General features: G+C 39.2%; 1 protein-coding gene across 2 annotated transcripts in view; it reads right to left on the minus strand.

The window, feature by feature from the left end:
* Positions 1 to 19966, minus strand: part of Gmds (GDP-mannose 4,6-dehydratase) — a 557612-nt gene that overhangs the window by 523350 nt on the left and 14296 nt on the right. Inside the window, exon 1 of one of the 2 annotated variants that reach the window (XM_076573125.1) lies at positions 765 to 910. The exons of the other annotated variant lie outside the window; for it this stretch is intronic. Coding sequence (XP_076429240.1) covers positions 765 to 806 — 42 coding nt within the window. The 5' untranslated portion in view covers positions 807 to 910. Of the gene's footprint in view, positions 1 to 764; positions 911 to 19966 lie in introns of those variants that run through there. 2 annotated transcript variants of the gene reach the window in all.

Raw genomic sequence — 19966 nt, forward strand, 5'->3', positions numbered from 1 at the left:
TTCCACCTCTTGTGCTTTTCAATAATACATGTGGTTTCCTGTAGATGTAGCCAACCATCTTATTAAATAAGAAACACAGAACCAATTCAAAGAAGAAAGCCAAGAGATCAGAGCTAAGAGCCTTACCACCTGCTGCAGCTAACCTCTTTAGCTAAGAGACCTCTCCAAAAGAGACCTATTCCATGTGTGTTTGTCTTTATATAGTCGTTCTGTTCTGCCTTCTCATTGGTTGTAAACCCAAACACATGACTGCCTCATCACTGCCTGTCTGTAGAGACTTCCAGGTCTTCTATGGTATTGAGATTAAAGGCCTGTGTCTCCAATGCTGGCTGTATCCTTGAACACACAGAGATCTACCTAGCTCTGTCTGCCTTCCAAGTGCTGGGATTTAAGGCATGAGCCACAAATGCCTAGCTTTTGCTATGGCTCTAATAGCTCTGACCCCCAGGCAACTTTATTTATTAACATACAATTAAAATCACATTTCAGTACAAATAAAATGCCACCGTATTTTCCAATATCTAATTCATCTATTTATGTTTTTCTCACACATGCAAGAAAAAAATGACATGTAGACTCAAGTTTCTCAGTCCCGTATAGTCCTGCCTGAGCAGCAGCCATTTTTATAAAATAATCACTCAGAGACTTAATATTAATTACAAACTGTTTGGTCTATCACTCAGGCTTATTGCTAGCTAGATATTACATCTTAAATTAACCCACTTCAATTAATCTATGCATCCCCACATGTCTCGTGGCTTTACCTGTGTTCTATTACATCTTGCTCCCCTGATGGCTTGCAGCATCTCCCCGACTCTGCCTTTCTTCTCACTGTATCTGTCTTACATTTCCTGCCTCACTATAGCCTGTGTTGCCATAGGCCAAAACATCTTCTTTATTAACCAATAATAGAAGCACATACTCACACTGTACATAAAGACCATCCCACAGCACTTCCCCTTTTCTGTCTAATCAAAAAGGAAGGTTTTAACTTTAACATAGTAAAATTACATATAACAAAACAGTTATCAAGCAAGAATTTCAGTTACAACATCTAGTCTATTAGTATCTGGCAAAATTAATTACTCTATTACCTATCCTATATCTGTGAGTCTAAAGTTTCATATTGAATTTACCTTTTATCATAACCAAGGAAAACTGTAATTATATTTAGTCTTCAACTCCATCAAAGACCCCAGAAGGATATAATATTATCTGAGTAAATAGGAAGTACATTGCAAGCAACTTCCAAAATTCTAAAAATGACAGAGACATCTGGCTGCCTGGACAGACACCCAAAGTTCCTCTGAACATCGGGGCATCTATCTTCAGCCTAGAGCCTAGAGTCTTTGGTATATTTTTCAGTGGAGCAAGAAGTTTGAAAGACTATTCCACCTATTGGCAAAATTCATCAGTCACTTTTCTCTGTGTCCTGCAGAATGTCTGGCAGTTTCTTCTGTGAAGTAGGAACCTGAAGGACCATCTCCTGTGGTGGTATTCTAACTGTACTGAAATGTGGTTTTGATTGTATGTTAATAAATAAAGTTGCCCGGGGTCAGAGCTATTAGAGCCATAGCAAGAGTGTGGCGGTGGTGGCACACGCCTTTAATCCCAGCACTTAGTAGAAGAGCTAGGTAGATCTCTGTGTGTTCAGGGATACAGCCAGCATTGGAGACATATGCCTTTAAGACCTGGGGGGCTGTACATACAGACAGTGACAAGGTAGTCACGTGTTTGGGTTTACAACCAATGAGAAGGCAGAACAAAAAAGACTATGAAAAGACATACACACAGGAAGTAGCTCTCTTTCGGGAAGCTAGGAGCACACAGGAGGAAAGGTAAGATTTTAGCTCTGAGCTCTGAGCTCTGACCTCTTGGCTTTCTCTTTTACATTGGTTCTGTGTTTCTTATTTAATAAGACATTTGGTTACATCTACAATCTCTCCTTGTTTTGGCAAAGTTCAGTGGTCACCTTCCTATGGCTCCTGTGTGTCCAGTTTATCAAGCAGTCCAAGCAAGAGCAGTTTCTTGCCCAAATGGCTAGCCTTTTCCATGTTGTAAGCAAACTCCATAATGAGTTTCTTCTATGCCCATCATCCTCTAAAGTAATGAGTGCTGCCAGGAGCATAAGTTGTCTAACTGTCTAAAAAAGTCTAAGTTCTTAAAACATTTTAAATACCATAATCTGTAAGTCTTTGAATTGTCTGAAGATTACATATCTATCTGAAATAAATCTCTGTATATCTAGAAAACCTAATTAACATGACTATAAGTTTGACTACTATAGATGACTATTAATTTGTATTTTAACTATATTACATTTTTAAATGGGCCGTATAAACATAATACCTTAAACAAGAGTAGAAATATACATACAATAAAATTTGTAAATTTTTTTTTTTTTTTTTTTTTTTTTGGTTTTCCGAGACAGGGTTTCTCTGTGTAGCTTTGCGCCTTTCCTGGAGCTCACTTGGTAGCCCAGGCTGGCCTCGAACTCACAGAGATCCGCCTGGCTCTGCCTCCCGAGTGCTAGGATTAAAGGCGTGCGCCACCACCGCCCGGCAAAATTTGTAAATTTATATAATAAACTAAAATCTATATTGATGTAAAATATGTAAAAGTAATAGTTGGTTTTGTATTAAAGTAGATTCAATAATCTACCCTTTTTTCCTATCATTTCTATATCCCCCCACTTTTCTTTTCAGAATAAGATCCCTGAATCTGCCAGGTGGTGGTGGTGCACGCCTTTAATCCCAGCACTTGGGAGGCAGAGGCAGGCGGATCTTTGTGAATTTGAGGCCAGCCTGGTCTCCAAAGCGAGTTCCAGGAAAGGCGCAAAGCTACACAGAGAAACCCTGTCTCGAAAAAAAAAAAAATATCCCTGAATCTAATCTACTTGGTTTAGCTTCTTTTCTGACCATTATCCATAACAACTTGTAACCAACCCCCTAAACAATGACAAACATTCATAATTTATTTTTAGGAATATGGGTATAGTTCTCTAGACTACTTCCTGCTGATTGAGGTTGCTGAGAATCATCTGGGGACCCTGAAAAAAATTAAGATTATGGTCAAGTCCTGGCTGGAGTAGTCTGTGGGGCTGGATCATCTCATAGCCTTGAAACTGTTCTGGATGTTGGATCATCTGGGCCATAGATCTCATTGGAGACCTCTCAGGGGGTCTTCCTTGATGGAACCATATTAACCTGAAAGGAATCCACAGCTTCTCATCTATCTTCTGTGGAAACAAAAACAGAACCTCTTTTCCAAAACAACATATCCTTAGACCCAAATTTTGAAGTCAGGATACTTTTCAAGATGTATATGTTGGTTTAACTTAGCAGCCCCTATATTCAAATGTCTCTCTGCAGTTAAAAAATCCCAAAGACAACATAATAATATACAGTATTTAGACTCTCTGTGTATTTTCCATCTTTATGTAGCTTTTTTAAAAATTCTATTTCTTTTTTTAAGGACTTTCTATATCCTTTTTCTTTTCTCTTCTAAGCCTACATATATTTTTAAACATATTGTAACTGTTTAGAGTTTTTTTTCCATCTGAATCTGTTTTATTGTGTATCTTTAATCCTTTGTAAAAAGGAGAGTTTTTAAACTGCTAATCTGTGTGGCTAGTACTGAAGCAGTGGCCCTGGCTGCTGGCTCCACCCCACTTGGCTTTTCAACATTACACAGGTACCAACAAGTCAGGTTTACCTCCCCAATTCTGGGAAGAAGTATTAAGTAGGATGCTTGTGTTTTTGAGCCCATGGATGTGCCCCTAAGCCCACAGGCAGTGGCTGGGAGAAGCCTCTTTGTATTGCGGGCCAGTGAGAGACCTCGAAAGTCTGTCAAGTTGCTGCTGAAGCCCACCACAGCCATTGAATGGGTCTCTATACTGCTGCCTGTAATGAGCAATATCAACTAGGAAGCTGCTCTTGGCTCCATTTTAGAAACTTTTATTTTAAGCTCTTAGGTTTTATGTGATAATTCTTGCCAAATGTCTGGGGGCCAATTGTAGCCTTTAGTTTTCCTATGTCCCGCCGCCATTCAGTCCCAAAAAAACTAACAGAGGCTTATATTAATTACAAACTGTTTGGTCTATCACTCAGGCTTATTACTAGCTAGCTATTACATCTTAAACTGACCCATTTCTATTAATCTATGCATCACCATGTGTCTCATGGCTTTACCTGTATTCTATTACATCTTGCTCCCCTGGTGGTTCATAGCATCTTCCCAATTCCCCTTTCTTCTCACTGTATCTCTCTTGGATTTCCTGCCTAGCTATATCCTGTGTTGCCATAGGCCAGAACAGCTTCTTTATTAAGCAATAGTAGCAACACATATTCACAGCATACAGAAAGGCCATCCCACAGCAATGAGAGGCAAGTGTCTCTTTAGAATGCATTTGCAATGACCCTTTCCAAAGTAGTAAATTCCTGAGACCATTACCATCATGTGTGTTTCTGCCTATAGTGGATATATGAGAAACACTATTTGGGAAAGTAGTTTTATTCCAGAGCAAAAAGAAAAAAAAAAAAGCTTAACAATGTACCTATTTTTCAAATGACTTGCTTGTTTTTAATGTGTTACTAAAATACTTTCCATTACTATTTCTCTCACAGTTCTTTAATTTTCATTTTAAACTTTAAACCAAGTCAATTCAACAGTAGTATTTGTCTGAGATATATATATATATATATATATATATATATATATATATATATATTTGATATATATATCAAATAAGCAATGCTACCCTCTTTAGTGAGGGCCCCTACCACTAAAAGCTGCAAAGGGAAAAGTTGTAAAGCTCCCAAGAGTCAAGACAGGCTGGAAAGGAAAGGTGCTTTCATGTTAGCATCCCACAATAACCCATGCTGTAGGGTCAGAAAATCACTACAGATTTCTAAAGCGCAAGAAATACATAATCTAAAAAAAAAAAAAAAAAAAAAGGCTACCAAGCTCAGGCTTCTCATGATTTAGGTGAGCCAAAGTGGAACCACAATTAAGCCCTGTAAACCCCAATACATATACATACCAAACTGTAACTTTCCTGTCACTTTTCTCAGTAAAATCACCTAATATTTAACTGAAGTTTCAACAATGGGCAATAATTTAACCCATCCCTTTTGAATTACAATACAACTCACACTATTAAGTAAATATAGTGAAGCTATGTGGGGGTTAATGTTCTGGTGCCTACTTATTTTTCATTGAGAAGCTTTGTTACTGCTTTCTTTAATTCAAGTGATTAAAAAGCCAACTAGAAGTGACATTTTCTGAGTGATAAAGAAAAGGCCTATAGCCCAAGCATGGATTTTTAAGGCATATGGATTCAATTATAAAATAGCAAAACCTCAACTACTAATTTCTTAAGTGGCTCTAGTTTTAGTTATTTTCTACTTGGGAAAGTTGGAGTTCAAGGGCTTCCTCCAGGATTTAAATAAGTATACATATGAACATGTTGACAATTTAACATCCTCCCAAACTTAAATGAAACATGGGTCCAAATAGTGACCATTTCCAAGAAGACCACCTCAAAGAATTTGCATGTTCTCTGAAAATGCCTGCCTCAAAATTTATATTTGACAAGGAAATAAAAGCTGTGAAATCATCATAAAGATTGTAACTCCTGAGGGTTAGGAGATATACCTCCATGGAAGAGCACGTTAGCATGTATGAAGCTCTGAGTTCAATCCATAAAAGGGACTAAGAAGATTGTATTTATAAACTTCCAAACTTACATACGTAACAACTAATGAATAGGATCTGTGATTTTGAGGAGTGGGAAAAACATAGAAGGAATTGAAGGGAGGAGAAAGAAGGTGGGAATGATGTAAACACAATATTCACATATGAAATTCTCAAAAATTAAATTCAACAAAAATGAACTGTATCATCTAAACTGTTTTCTCAGTAACACAATTGTTGAAGTTTATAGTATGAGAGGAAAAACTAGAAACTTATTCACATTATAGAAATACCAAAGAAACAAACAAACCAAATTATTTTCTTATTATGCTATGAGGAAGGAAAAGAAAGCTCAGACCATAGCCACTATCAGTACAGCAAACAGGAATCTGGTTCTGCCCTTTTAAAAGGCTGTTCCATAATTAAGGACAAAACTAGAAAGTGAAAGCTGAAGAGCCATATTAGCTCAGGCTTTGGTAAACAGGAAATGCAAATGTCCAGGTCCACCTGTGTTATCCTCCAGGGTAAGGAAAACAACAGAAGGGCAAGTTTCTGCAGTGGCTGATGAGCACAAAATACCTAACACCGAGCTTGGAGTCAGGGAATCAATCACAGCACCAAAGGGCCTGAATTCTCTCGAAGTCACCAGACCAGCACTTCTGGAAGAAGTATGTTCTGGGACCCAGTTCAGAGCTTCTCAGGTTCATTCCTATCCTTTCTAATGCAAACACAGTTATTTCTTTGGGAATCTATCTACTTGGGCTCCCATGAATCCTGCAGCTCACTCTGTACCTCAATTCCAAGATGACTCCAAAACCACTGCCTTACTCCTCTACAGCTTCCATTCTCACAGCCTGCCTCAGGCCTTTCGAATCTCAAGTCTCCATTCATTCACTCTCACTCACTCACTCACTCACTCATTCACTCACTTATTATACAAGCATCTTGCATCCCACTCTGCTTGCTGCAAAGTGAATGTAAACAGAACAAAAGATTCCCCCTTGAGGCATGTGTAATGTGAGGGACTATAGGCAAGGAAACAATGATTACAACAAGGCAGCTGCTGTAATAGAGGTAACTTCCAGTCAATTAGAACAGAAAAAGGAAATTCTATACTGCTTGGAAAGGTCAAGGCAGGCAAAGATAAGTGGCAGGTTTCCAGGTGGCCAGAGGATATCACAGTAATTCTCGGGGCAACTTGGACACAGGCCAAGTGGAGGAAAACCCTGCAATGGTTAACTCTGTATGTCAACTTAGCTAGGCTACCATACCCAGACCATTGGTTCAACACAAGCCCAGATGCTGGTGGGAAGGTTTTGGGGTTTTTTTGTTTGTTTGTTTGTTTGTTTGGATACATTAACATTTACATCAGCACACTGCCTCAAGTAAAAGGCTTTAACTGGAGAAGGAAGGTTTCTAGAGAAACAGGGAACTGCCCCATCAACTCCTCTCTGGGTCTATAACACACCATCCAGCCCTCCCTCCCCTTACCTCTAAGACAGAAACCAATCCCTTAAAATAAACATGTCTCTTTCTGGACGTACATAGTCTACTAGTTCTGTTTCTCTGGAGAACTGACATTCTGAGTTCAAGACATTGTCAGTAGTAAAAAGTGGCTAGATTACAAAGGGCACACACAATAAACAAAGGACCTGAGCTTCCCTCCCAGAGAAGGAGCTTTAGGCAAAGGAATGACATGATCAGATGTCATTTCAGCTAGAAATCTATCGGCAAATGAATAGAGAAAAAGGCTAAATAAAGAGTGACCAGATAAATGGTGACTGTAATAACCAGGATGGGATAAAGAAACTGATTGGGACTAAAAAGACCAGCAATGAAGCAACTGCCAGAGCAACATCAGCAGGATAAAATGAATAGGACTTGTTGACAAGACACAAAAGGTAGAGAAAGAAAAGGACTCCAGGATTTTTCACTATGGCTGGATAATGATGTTACTCTGCATTAAGATGGATGGGGAGAATAGGGAATTGAAGGACTGATTTGTAGAGCAAGAAATATCTTCATAGTTACATTGAGGCATTTCAATTAAGGGTCTTGAACTCAGAAACAAACTCAGACTACAGGCGATTCTGAGGTATTCACAAGGCTACAACTATCCATACAGAAACAAAGTAGAGCATGGGGCTAGGAATAGGACATGGGAGTGTGCCCACCTTCAAACCCAAGCTGAAAGCAGACAATGAGATGGAGGGTAAGCCAGTCAGGAATGGACAATCAAGGGGAAAAAATGTCCAGCAATGTCTAGAGGTGTAACACAACAAGTAAGATACAAGTTACTGTTTCAGCATGAAATGTAACCGATAATCCTGTATGATAACACTATAGGATGTGATGGGAAATGTAACCAAACACAGTGAGATATAAGGAAGTAGTTACTGTGATTACAGACAGTAGGGTGTGAAATAAAGCTAAGGATATAGCCTTGTGTAGATGTCATCACAACTCATCGTATTGACACAAATGCTGAACCACTGAATTCTATTTTAGTTCCACTTTTAGGATAGAGATCTCTAATTACAATACTGACCACCAGTGCAACACTGACCTCTGGGCATCAGACTTAGACAACTTGGCACTTTCATTTGATTTAGGATATTGGGAATCCTACCAATGTGTCAAGAATTTGGAAACTATTTCAATTTGCAACCAAATTATTTCAAACTTAAAGAACTCAGTTTATGTTCTATAAAAGAAATTATTCTCAAAAGAACTTATTGACTAGTTTTTAATTATTTTATATATGCTTATAGTTATGAGGCAAAGGGATCAACAGTGAGAATTACTCTGCATACAAGTTTGGTACTGTGTCACAGAAGAAATGGTGATAAAGAATAAAGCTGCCGGGCGTGGTGGCGCACGCCTTTAATCCCAGCACTTGGGAGGCAGAGGCAGGCGGATCTCTGTGAGTTCGAGGCCAGCCTGGGCTACCAAGTGAGCTCCAGGAAAGGCGCAAAGCTACACAGAGAAACCCTGTCTCGAAAAAACAAAAAAAAAAAAAAAAGAATAAAGCTATAGTCTAGCATTTGCTGACTAACACTGCAGCCTGCATAAAAGCATATTTAACTGGATATGCAAAGAAAAAGTAGTTGGATCTTCCTCTGAAATTACAACCATGTCTTCAGGAAAAGAACTGTGGATCAGGGTAAACTAACATCCAAAATAATTCAAAGTAAATCATCATTAAGTAGTAATGTGTGCCAGACTATGACCTTTAACTCCTACCATAAAATACATTTTCAAAAAAAAAAAAAGAAAGAAAACTAAGACAGGGGAGTTAACAATTCCCTCAATTCCTCAAGTCTAAGAGCTGACAAAGAAAAGACTTCCATGCACATGTATCCATACAACTTCAATCATGGAGTTAAGGACTACTCTTGTCCCACTGGTTTTGTTAAAGACAGGCACAGAGCAAACTGCCATTACAACTTGTACTTTCTCCTGCTCCTACACTGCAACCCCCTTCTGACGTTCATTTTAATGGGTATTATGTGCAAATGATGACTCATCTGCTAATGTTTAGATTTTACAGCTTGCACCCAGATCAATATTTGCCTTAAACCAACACTGATGATCAATATCACAGCACAAAGAAGTTAGAAAACGCCTGCAATTGTCCAGGAATCTGGGACCACAAGGGAATGGTTGCAAAACCCTAATACAGAACAGAATAAGGAAATGATTCAAGGCTGATACGAAAGTGTCAGTTTCCATCTGGACCCTGACCTACAAACACCACATATGTTCCTTCCTGAGCTATTAAAATAAAATCCCAGTGTTTGTTCCATAAGCTCTTCTGAAGCATGATGACCACCCACTGGCAATCACACCTGGACCCCAGGAAGGCAAGGCTTCCACTACAGCTCTCCAGTCACTGCTGCTTCTTGGCATGTAAACTTCACCCCCAGATGATAAGCTATTCCCACTCCAACCCCTGAAAGCCTAACCTGAAAGGGAAAAGGAGACTGAAAAAGAGAAACAGCAAAGTGGGGACCACAAAGGAAAAGAAAAAATAATAATTAGTAAGGGAGACAACATAGTATTCTGTAAGCAATGGAAGAACAATACTGACAGGTTAGTGGTTACATGATTTATATTTTTACTCTTTACTAAAGCTTTCCAAAATGTTACTGTGGTTATATAACACAAGGCCCATTTTCAAGAACATAAAAATCAACAGAGAAATCAAGATAGAACCTTGTGAATCTCTCCCTCCTCAACCCTCCTGGGATAAAGGGTCCCTAGTTTTCAATACATAGGAACTAGCCAATTACACAGAGCATCCTTTGTTATCCATAGGGGATTTGTTCCAAGACACTCCACAGATGTGTATGTATGTATGTGTGTATGTATATATGCAAATATATGTGTGTGTGTGTGTGTGTGTGTGCGCTCTCTCTCTCTCTCTCTCTCTCTCTCTCTCTCTCTCTCTCTCTCTCTCTCTCTCTCTCTCTCTCGATCCCCTTATATAAAATGGTGTAGTATCTACATAAGCTGAGCACATCTTCCTGCATACTTTAAATCTAGCTTCAGTTTATTTACAATGCCTACTTCAAAACAAATGCTGCCTCAACAATCATGTTACCTTTTGTAGGGATAAGGAAAAACTTTGACATTCAGGACAGATATAATTTTTCTAAGTACTTTTGTTCCATGGTTAACTGAAGACACAGATGTAGAAGACACAACTAGAGAGGACTACTTATATTTGATTTTATATCAAACTGAGCTTGGATGCAGAATCGTGATTTCTAGGGAAGTTTAGGATCTCCTCCCCTGGAGACCAGAAATGCAGTTCACAAATTCGGAAAGTTCAAGTTCAGCCTGAGTTGGTTGCATGACTAGTTTAAGGGTGGTGACGTGGGCCATCAGAGACTCTGTCCCAGGAAGAGAGGAAATCTGTCAGAACCACAGAACTATGAAATCATGATTGGTATGTGAACCTGAGAGTCCAATTTCAACCTGTAACTATCTAAAAGAAGAAAAATACAGCTAAATTCTGGCATTACTAGGTGATATAATTAAATTTAATCAAACATGCTAAAACAGTAATTACAAAGTACTAACTTAAACGAAGAAATATACCAGAACAATGTTCCCAACAACAGAAGTATCTTCTTTACCAAAAATTGGAGAAACAAAATATGAACATCTGGTAATTTGGTCTTCAGGAATTTGTTTTAAAGCATTTGGGTATATAAAATGTCAAAAAATAATGAACCAGTAACGGTCCTAAATAACATCATCTCACTTGAATTAACATTAAGCCATCAAAAACAAGGAACATTTGAACTCAACCATCCACAGCAGTGTTAGGAGGAAGCTCTCTGGGTGAGATTTCCCTGGCTCCTGGGCCACGAGCATTCCGTGCCCTGTGGTGTCTTGCTTTCATCAGTGCTTGCTGACACTAGAAGGAGCACTTGGAAGATATTCCAGACCTACTTCAAAACATATTTTCAATTCCAGGCCAGTAATAGTACCTACTTCTTCAGCAAAGAGTGACTTTTTCTCTGGAAAGGACTAGAGTCAACAGTCAAATTGCCAAAAAGAAAAGCAAAATGCTCTTTAGGAATTAGTTACAAATCTTGAGAAACAGCTGATTCTGGTGAGAACTTTAGTAATTCCCAAAGAGAAAATAAGAGGAAACTCAGCTCAGCAGAAAATACTCATGATGGGACTAGATGGAAAGAGTAAGCAGGTGATTATTAGTCACACTGTAGCTGAAAGGCCGAGGTGAGTAGGACAGGACTACTACTGCCTTGGGATTCCACGGCCATTTGGATCACAATGACAGCTGAATCTTATTGGTTACACAAGCAGGTGAAAAGATAGGACCAGATCCCCTTAGGACAGACACAGACACACACACACACAGACAGACAGACAGACACACACACACACACACACACACACACACACACACACACGAGCGCCTTGTTGCAAAGAACATCAGGCCACTATATGATTGACGCAAGATTCCCCAGTTTTTATTTTCTCAGTTCTGCACTCCATTCATAGGCAAGGTGGGAAATGGATAGATGCCCATAATTGGAACCAAGACAGAGCTGTGCAAAACCTTTGTTAGCACTTGGCCCAGGTCTGTGCGGAGTCCATATTGTGAAATATGAAGCAAAAGTAAAACGGGTAATTCCTCAGACTTCCCTTTCAGTGCCAAACCTGGAGAAAATATATGTATCAGTCTCAGCAAAGTACAATTTACCTCCACTAACTTTTCCTATAGAAATAAGCATGACAGACACCTGCCTAAGAGATCTTGGCTTTACTTTGATACAAGCAGCAAGAGTATGTCAACATAAATGTCATTCAGCTTCATACTGGAGTTCTTTTGGCCTCAATCCCCCAAGTGTTAGGATTATAGGCATTTACCACTATGCCCAGCATGGTGAGCCCTTCATTAAATGGGCAAAAGTACCCCCTCCCAAAAAAAAAGATACAGAGAGCTAGCTCAATGGTTAAGACCACTTGTTGCTCTTACAGAGGACCTGGGTATGGTTCCTAGTATCCAATGCCAGGTTCAGATGCAAATCAAATACAAGTAGTCATCTCTAGCTATGGCTTCTACATCTATGTATTCAGTTAACTGTGGAACAAAAATACTTAGAAAAATAATTGTGAACTGAAGGAAAAAGGGGATGTCAAAGGGTAGTATATAGAAAGCCTAGGACACTAGAAAACTCAAAATGGCAGGTAATAATGTTCCCATTTTCTAGTTACAATTACGTGTTATACTTTCACTTCCTGGTAGAGATAAGGTTTTATTTACTTCCTGGCACAGATAAAGGATGGTGTATAGAGATTCAGAAATTTGTTCAAGGTACTCAGAAAACACTGAGTCAAGGATCACACATTCTTCTGGTTCTCTTATGATTTCTCTTAGAAAAAGGGTTTAAACACCAGAAACAGATCCTTTGCCTATTATCTTAACATAATCTTCTTATAATTAAATAGAACACAAAAAATGTTAAATTATAGGCCTGGAAAGATAACTAAGCAAATAAACAATTGTCACATAGCCTGACAACCTGAGTTTCACCCCCAGAACCCACATAAAGGTGGAAGAAGAGAACTGATACCACCAGGTTGTCCTCCAATCTCCAAATGCATCAAATGCATACCTTGGCACTGACACACCTACCTACACACACATACACACACACACACACACACACACACACACACACACACACAGGGGGGGTAAAATAACTATTGAGATTTAAGAGGAGGCTCAGCAGTTAGAGCTCTGCTGCCCTCCTAGAAAACCTGAGTTCCATCCCCATTACCCACATCATGCAGCTCACAACAACCTCTACTTCTAGCTCCAGGGATTCTGATGCCCTTTTCTGGTCTCTGCCAGTACCAGCATATATTCACACAGACACTTAAACATAAGTAAAAATAATCTTTAGAAAAACAAAAACCCTGTCACATTACAAAAATAACCTTTCAAAGCATGCTTCGCTGTTCTACCTGAAGAGAACTACACAGCACCCCTGTTGCTCTTTATGGGCTCTACTCTGTAACCCCCAAGGTTTATTCCTTCCTACAGTCCATGAATGGCAACCTCAGACCATGATGGTCCTGCAAAAAAACTGCTGCTTCTCCCATGACAGCCTTCATCTGCCTCCTCAGTAGAGCCAATGACTCACTTCCTCTTCAGGGTCCCATCAGAAGATTCATTCCTGAAATCTCTCCCAAACCAAAGCATTAACTATGATTCACATCACTCAATGTCCTACTAAACTTTAAATTACATTATACATACTATAAATTGTAACCTTAAAAAAGCTAAAAGAAAATTAGATGTAATATATATATATATAGAGAGAGAGATAGATATATAGATATAGATATAGATATAGATATAGATATATATTTCCTGAAATGTATATTTAAAGAGATTATGGGAGAAAAACAAAACTCTCATAAAGGCTAAGTGATCTGCACTTTTCAGAAAGCAAAACAATAATTTCAGGTTTCCTAGACTCAACTTTAAGCACCCTACTAACCACTGTACACTGTAAGCCTCCTAAGGTTTCCAGCATGGCTTCCAATCATTTCCCTGGCCTAGATTAAAGAATTTCTTTTAAAATGTTCTCTAGTTATTAGTTATTAAAGCCAAAATTCTCTTAAGTCTGGCAAATGTACAAATTTGTGATTATGCTTAAAGCGGCTAAAACCTACATGTTCAGCATCAATAAAGATTAAAAGTCAGCTAGATGGACAGAAAACTCTGTACAAGTTAAAATAACTCACAATTCCCTAAGCTAGTCAAAACAGCAAAAACAGATGAGAAAAGAAACTGAAAACTAATATGACTTGGTATATTATAATCTACTGAAAAGCCGAAAGAAGAAAAGGGATTCTAATACTTGTCCTACTGCATCTCCAAACATATTTAAAGCCAGAATACACAGAGCATATGCCCAAGGGTTATCTAATAAAATCAACTGAATATCTATATCAACATGATTTTTTAAAATGTGGTGGGACAAAAGCCACTGGTCAAAATTACAAGATGTGCCACTTCCTAGAAGCACCCTAAAGCTTTACTTCAGTTTCAAGATACTGACAACACAATGGTTTGCATTATCCTTCGATGAATATTTATATACTTAGCATGGCTGCAGAATCAGAATTGGAAGGACTCGATGGGGTGCCTGACTCTACTAGCTTTATGTTCTTCTTGTAGAGTCTACTCAGCATGACAAAGGGGAAAAAATGAAACTCACATAATGAGCTACCTAATGTTTCCCAAGCACCTTGTATAGTGCTCAATGTCAAATAATCTACAGGAAGGATGAAGTTTTATATAGTACAAACAGTGCCCTTCCAGTCAGACCCAGTACCCAGTACTGGACTCTACTCTATTTTATTATAGTCTAATACAATGTCACCAGAGATTTGAGACATGTTCCCTACCTCTAAGAAATCTTTATTAAGCCGGGCGTGGTGGCGCACGCCTTTAATCCCAGCACTCGGGAGGCAGAGGCAGGCGGATCTTTGTGAGTTCGAGGCCAGCCTGGGCTACCAAGTGAGCTCCAGGAAAGGCGCAAAGCTACACAGAGAAACCCTGTCTCGAAAAAACCAAAAAAAGAAAAAAAAAAAAGAAAGAAAAAGAAATCTTTATTAGAGTTCTAAGAATCAGCCAAGCGATTTTTTTCTTACATTTTTTTCTCAGTAAACTACCATTGAGATGATTCCCAAACTTTACAGACTAATGGTGAATCCATGACATATTTCTAATCTGTTCTTTGAAAAAATGGGAAAATGGATATTAAAGTAACTTATATAACTAAAAGAATAACCTAGTGGTCATACATGCTTGACAGCATGTCCTCATTACACTTTAGTAAATAAAATATCCTTTAACCAAATGACTGACAGCAGATAATAATCTGTCCTTCTTAAAGTTGTTATTTTCAATTATTTCAAACTTTGCCACTATGTATCAAATTCAAGTTTTTTAAAACCTGCCTATATAAAAAGTGGAAGCTATTGACATTCAGGATTCCTATTCCTCCATTCTCATTCTCTCAGATACAAAAGTCTATGTCTCAAAAAAATCTTATCCCTAGTACTACAGACCACTTCTGAGACATCAGACCCCAAGAACATCAGCACCCATGAAATTTAGTGGCCCATGCTAATCAAATCCCAACCTCCCTTTATGGTCTAGTCCACTTCCGTGTGTTCTTGAAAGATCTAGAAACCAGTTTCCAATCTCCTTCTCAACAGCCAGCCACTATTAGAGGCCATCACTTTTCTCCCTACCTCAGTCAAAGAATTTACTGGGAAGCAATACAAACAAATCTACTTCAAAATGAATTAGAAAAGAAATTCATGAAAGCCAACATGCAGGCTGAAGAGCTGACACAGAGGCTTCACAACCAGAAGGATGCCCACAAGCTTGAGCAGAGTAACCCACAAGGAACAGCACTGCTGCAGAGATGGAGCCTCCAGACCTCCAGCATCCTTCCCTCCTCTTGTTTCTCTCACTGCAAAGAAATGTTTTTCCTCATGTCATGATATATACAAAGTGTTCCTAAGGGTCAGATACGCTAGCACACACCTCTAACCCCAGAACTGAGGAGGTGTAAATAGGGAGATTGAGAATTCAAGATCAGCCAGGGCTACACACAAAGACTCTGACTAAAGCAAAAAAGAACTCCCTTTGGTAGAATTCAATGTCCTCAACAGAAGACGTAACATAAATTTCTAAAGGTCTTATCATAAAAAACCTAGAGCCTGATATTGGGGTGAAAGCTGAAAGATCAAAGAAGCAGAGCAAGCCATAATCACCACCTCTTACCTCACCAACTCCTCAGCCTGAAAGAGCTACAGCCAAAAGGGCTTTAGCCGAACAAGCCTCAGCTGAAAGGGACACTTCTGCCGAAAAGCCTTTAGTTCCTGTCCCCTCATGCCTTATAACTTTCTCTGCCCAGCCACCACTTCCTGAGATTAAAGGCATGTGTGCTTCCCAGTATAGGGATTAAAGGTGTGTGCCACCATTGCCTGGCTCTGTTTTCTCTCCCAGACTGAATCAATCTCATGTAGTCCAAGGGGCCTTTGAACTCAGAGATCCAGACGGATCTCTGCCTCCCTAGTGCTAGGATTAAAGGTGTGTGCCACCACTGCCTGGCCTCCATGTTTAATCTAGTGGCTTGTTCTGTTATCTGATCTTCAAGCAAATTTTATTTGGGTACATGATATATCACCACAGAAGAGCAACTGTCCTGCCCTTCTCAGCCAAATCTCACAAACAGAGCCAAGACCTGCGTGCACTAACTATACTCTGGCTGTTGTTCCCTCAAGTCGACTGAAATACCCAATAACTTCCTAGATGCCAAATCAAAAGACGCTTTCCAGGCTTAGTTCTTCTGATGGTGTGTGAAGCACCTGTAACATTAAGTCCCCTTACAACTCTGTCCTGCAATTCTTCCAACAAGAACTGAAAGCAGGTACTCAAACAGGTACTTGTACAGGAGATTTCATGCATCATTATTCTCAAGTGCCAATGGTGAACAACAACCCACATAACCATCAACAATAAACAAGATGTGGCATGTCTACAATGGGATACTATTTAGCCATTAAAAAAAATGAAGTTCTGACCCATGCTACAACATAAACACATAACTATAGGAGCCGATAAATCCAAGGAGAGAGACAGGAAAGAGAAAGGCAGAGTCTAAAGAGACACCAGCCTGCCGCCCAAGGAACAACATGCCAGCAGACCAGTAAAGCCATGGAACATGTGGCAAGACATAGATTAATAGAAATGGGTTAACTTAAGATATAAGAGCTAGCTAGCAAGAGGCCTGCCATAGGCCATACAGTTTGTAAATAATATTAAGCCTCTGAATGATTGTTTTAAAAGCAGCTGAGGGACAGCGGGGCTGAGTGGGACCGAAGGAACTCGGGACCTGAGAAAACTTAGGGTTACACATAACTGCTATTGTTCAGTGCCACCCAAAATTATACTGGATCCTAATTCTTCAGTATGGCAGTATGGAAAGTAGAGTTAAATAGGCAATGTCTGGGTTGTAGTGGCACAGTCTTCATGGTAGATAAGTGCCACCTTGATTTCAGAGAACTAAACTAGTCATTACATTATTATAAACAGAGATGAACTTTTTCTTGCTTCCTCTGTTGCCATGTGATCTCTCCTATCCACACAAGCCTACTTTCCTCAGTGAATTAAAGCAGCAGCATATGGCCCTTACAAAATGAAAATCCTACACTTCCCAGTCTAAAACTATAAGCCAAAATAAATGTCTTTCCTTTTGGCAGGTATCTGGTCTCAAGTTGTACTTCTATAGCAACAGAAGACAAGACAAGACAATTTGCCTCAGTGAAAGAAGCTATACACAAAGACCATATATCATATAATCCATGAGAATGAGGTTACATTTCAGAGTTATAGAAAATATTATGGAACTAAACAGTGATAGTGGTTTGTACAACATGATCGTGATAAATATACTAAATGCCTGACTAATAGTAAATTTATATTATTATTTATTTCCCACCCCCCCACAAAAAAACCATAAACATTCATGCCTCCCTGGTTCCATATTATTCCCTACTTTCTCATTTTCTTGAGGAACCTAGCTCTACAGTACATTTGGCAAAAGGCTTCAGTAGTGAGCCATATTGTAAATACTTGAGGCCTTGGAAGCCACTGTCTCTGCTGTAGCTATTCAACTTCGCGGAAACAGAAACTACTGAAACAAACAAGCACGGCTATGCTCCAACACAAGTATTTGAAAAAATGCATGACAATTATATTTGGCCCAGGAGTTCTAATTATCCATTCCCTTCTAAAGTATGATGCCTACAATCGCAGTCCTCTTTCACCCAGTACATTTTTTCCACAGTTTGATAGAGGTCATAGTAACTCCAGAGTATTGACCAAGCACTTATTTGGGACCTACCATATTCTAAGCACTGTGCTAAGAAGACAGTAGTAAAACGGTCCTTCTTCTCTGACACTGACAACCTGAAAGTCACTTGTGCTAGATACCAACACAAGGGTAAGGAAAAGCCCTTCCTTCCCTCTATTGAATTCAGTGGGCAAGTAGTCCTTTTGACTCTCCCTTCACAATCTTTCTTCTTCTTCTTACCTAAGGAAAGCACACCTTTGCTTTGGTTTTTGTTATTGATTTGTACATTTGGAAGAGGTTTCTTTGGTGGCTCTATATAAATTGAATCCAGGGCCTCATGTGTGCCAAGCAATACTCTACCACTGTGCTACATCCCCAGGCCTAGAAAAACATCCCATGGGTCCCATAGCAGACTCCTTTGAATAAAATGTGTAAGCTAGACTACACTGGAATGTTTCTAGACCATATTCAAGACCACATCAAAACTCATAAAGATCAAAACATAATTGAAAGGACTCTTAAGAAAATCTAGAAAGATCTGTTTTCTTACATTGAGGGCAGAACCTATTAGCATAGAGTAAAAACAAGGCAAACATTCTCAAAAAATATTATCAGTGACATGAAAAATTAAAGTAAGAGTTTAAATTAGACATGCTTCTTAAAGAAAACAGCAAGAGGGGCTGGAGAGGTGACTCAGTGGTTCAGAGAACTTCTTGATCTTACAGAGGACCCAGGATTGATAACCAGCATCCACATGGTAGCTATCAACTATTGTAAGTCCACTAACTCTTCTGGTCACTGTAAGTATTAGGCATGCATGTGATACCCAGACATACATAAAGGCAAAACAATCATACACATAATAATAAATAACATAATAATTAAAAATAATAAATAAAACTTTTTTAAGTAGCAAGAGGAATTATTTAGTGAATACATTTAAAACATTTTATAGCATGCTTTCCTTTCTCCTGGGGTTGAAATATGAGGTTATATCTAAGGTTTAGCTGACACACACAACTAGGATACCATTCAAGGAAAGTAATGACAAAGGTTCTTATATAAGAAGATTCTGTAGACGAATTGTTAAATGGTCTTATTAATAAAAAGACTCGGAGCCAGAAATTGGGGTTAAAGCCTAAGAGAGATCAGAGGAATAGGAAAAGCCACAGCTAACCTCACCTCACCAACTCCGTAGCTTCCAAAGCAAGCTACTTCCTGTCTGCCCACCCCTATACGCCTTTCTGTTCTGTTCTCATTTGCTCTCTCAGCCCAACTACATCACTTCCTCTTCCTGCCCAGCTCTGTCATTTCCTGTCTATCTGTACAGACCTCCAGACCTCTATAGTTGGTGCTGGGATTAAAGGTGTGTGTCACTATGCCTGGCTCTGTTCTCCAGTGTGGCCTTAAACTCACAGAAATCCAGACAGATCCCTGCCTGCCAAGGGACAGGGTAGCATGTGCTACCATTGCTTGACTTCTATATAATGGCTGGCCTTTTCCTCTGATCTCCAGAAAAATTTTAATGGGAGACACAGTATACTGGGGGATACAACACATCAAACCACAGAGACTAATGTGTCAGATTAAACAGTAAATATTTCACCACAGGAAAGCCTAGTGTAGTATCCACTCTTCTACATAGAGGAAAAGGTGCATCCAGTCCACACTAAGCATCTGGATTGAGGGCTGCCTCAACAAAGCAGAGCATTCCTAACACATGCAAGGCCCCAAGTGCAGTCACCAGCACGTAAGAGGGGAAAAACACTAAGCACCTAAGTCCAGATCTTAGCATTCTGTTCTTCAAAGGAGAAGAAAAAGAAAGCACCCACGTGTCCTACAGAGACCCA

Source organism: Peromyscus maniculatus, chromosome 5, assembly GCF_049852395.1.
Source record: "Peromyscus maniculatus bairdii isolate BWxNUB_F1_BW_parent chromosome 5, HU_Pman_BW_mat_3.1, whole genome shotgun sequence".
In the NCBI taxonomy this organism is placed as follows: Eukaryota; Metazoa; Chordata; class Mammalia; order Rodentia; family Cricetidae; genus Peromyscus; species Peromyscus maniculatus.